Source organism: Eurypyga helias, unplaced genomic scaffold (genome assembly GCF_000690775.1).
Source record: "Eurypyga helias isolate BGI_N326 unplaced genomic scaffold, ASM69077v1 Scaffold27894, whole genome shotgun sequence".
Classification (NCBI taxonomy): Eukaryota; Metazoa; Chordata; class Aves; order Eurypygiformes; family Eurypygidae; genus Eurypyga; species Eurypyga helias.
Genome location: NW_010247275.1, coordinates 105 through 1,266, shown reverse-complemented (window position 1 = coordinate 1,266; position 1,162 = coordinate 105). Strand labels below are relative to the sequence as shown.

Below are 1,162 nucleotides of genomic sequence, written 5' to 3'. Positions count from 1 at the left end.
CCACATGAACGGCTGGACCAACGGGGCTTACTCACTGATGCAAGACCAGCTGGGCTACAGCCAGCACCCGGGCATGAGCAGCCCCCAGCTGCAGCAGATGCACCGCTACGACATGACGGGGCTGCAGTACAGCCCCATGATGTCCACGGCCCAGACCTACATGAACGCCGCCTCCACCTACAGCATGTCCCCCGCCGCCTACGGCCAGCAGCCCTCCACGGCCATGAGCCTGGGCTCCGTGGGCTCCGTGGTGAAATCCGAGCCCAGCTCGCCGCCTCCAGCCATCACTTCCCACTCGCAGAGGGCCTGCCTGGGAGACCTGCGGGATATGATCAGCATGTACCTGCCCCCGGGGGGGGACGCCACAGACCCTTCGGCCCTGCAGGGCAGCCGGTTACACAGCGTCCACCAGCACTACCAGAGTGCCGGGACTGGCGTCAACGGTACCGTACCGCTGACTCACATATGAACTTGGCTGCTCCCGACGGCTCCATCCCTACCCCACCACGGCTCCCCGACCACACCGGCACGTACGGCAGTGTTGCTCGGCTTAGCAGACTTGATACTAACTTTGGAGAAATCTTAAAAAGGAAATCCGTTAGTTGTGTCCTTTTTTTTGTTTTGTACAAACAGAAAAGATAACTATTTGCGCAAGCTGTTATTCTAGTAGGTACTCCTGCCTCCTAGAAGCCGCTGCGAAGTTTTGAAACCTCGGCGGCTTCTTTCCTGGGCTCTGCTAGGTTGGGCACATTCGCTTAAAAGTTTTAAAAAAAAATCTTGCATCTTCCAGTTTGATTTTTTTAGCGTTGCAATGACATAAAGAAACCGGCGGGCTGTTGTTTTTAAACTCAGTTGTTCACGTTGTCGTTGTGTTTTGTTCTTGCCACCCTACCGAGCCTCGCTTTGGTTTCTACCCACAGTCTGTAGCTTTCACGACTTTTTAACTTTAGGGTTAAACAAAGTTCCTTAAAGGGGAGGTGGGAGAGAGCTGTGCGGGTCGCAAACGCATTTCTTTTATTTATAGTAAGTTGTGTGTCTTGGTTTTTCTTAAGCTGTAAACTTATGTAAATGGGTTTGTGAATTTTACTGTGAACCATGTTCTGACATATCAGAGATGAAGAAACGTTTTAGTTTTGTTTACCGGATTTCTTCCCACCAGAAA

General features: G+C 52.1%; 1 protein-coding gene across 1 annotated transcript; it reads left to right on the top strand.

Moving 5' to 3' along the window:
- Positions 1-4: 4 nt before the first annotated feature.
- Positions 5-870, top strand: LOC104505693 (transcription factor SOX-3-like; the record flags this gene model as incomplete). Its single annotated transcript, XM_010150690.1, has 1 exon — positions 5-870. A coding segment is annotated over one exon (465 nt), but the record flags the coding sequence as incomplete, so codon positions are not given.
- Between the last annotated feature and the right edge of the window lie 292 nt (positions 871-1,162).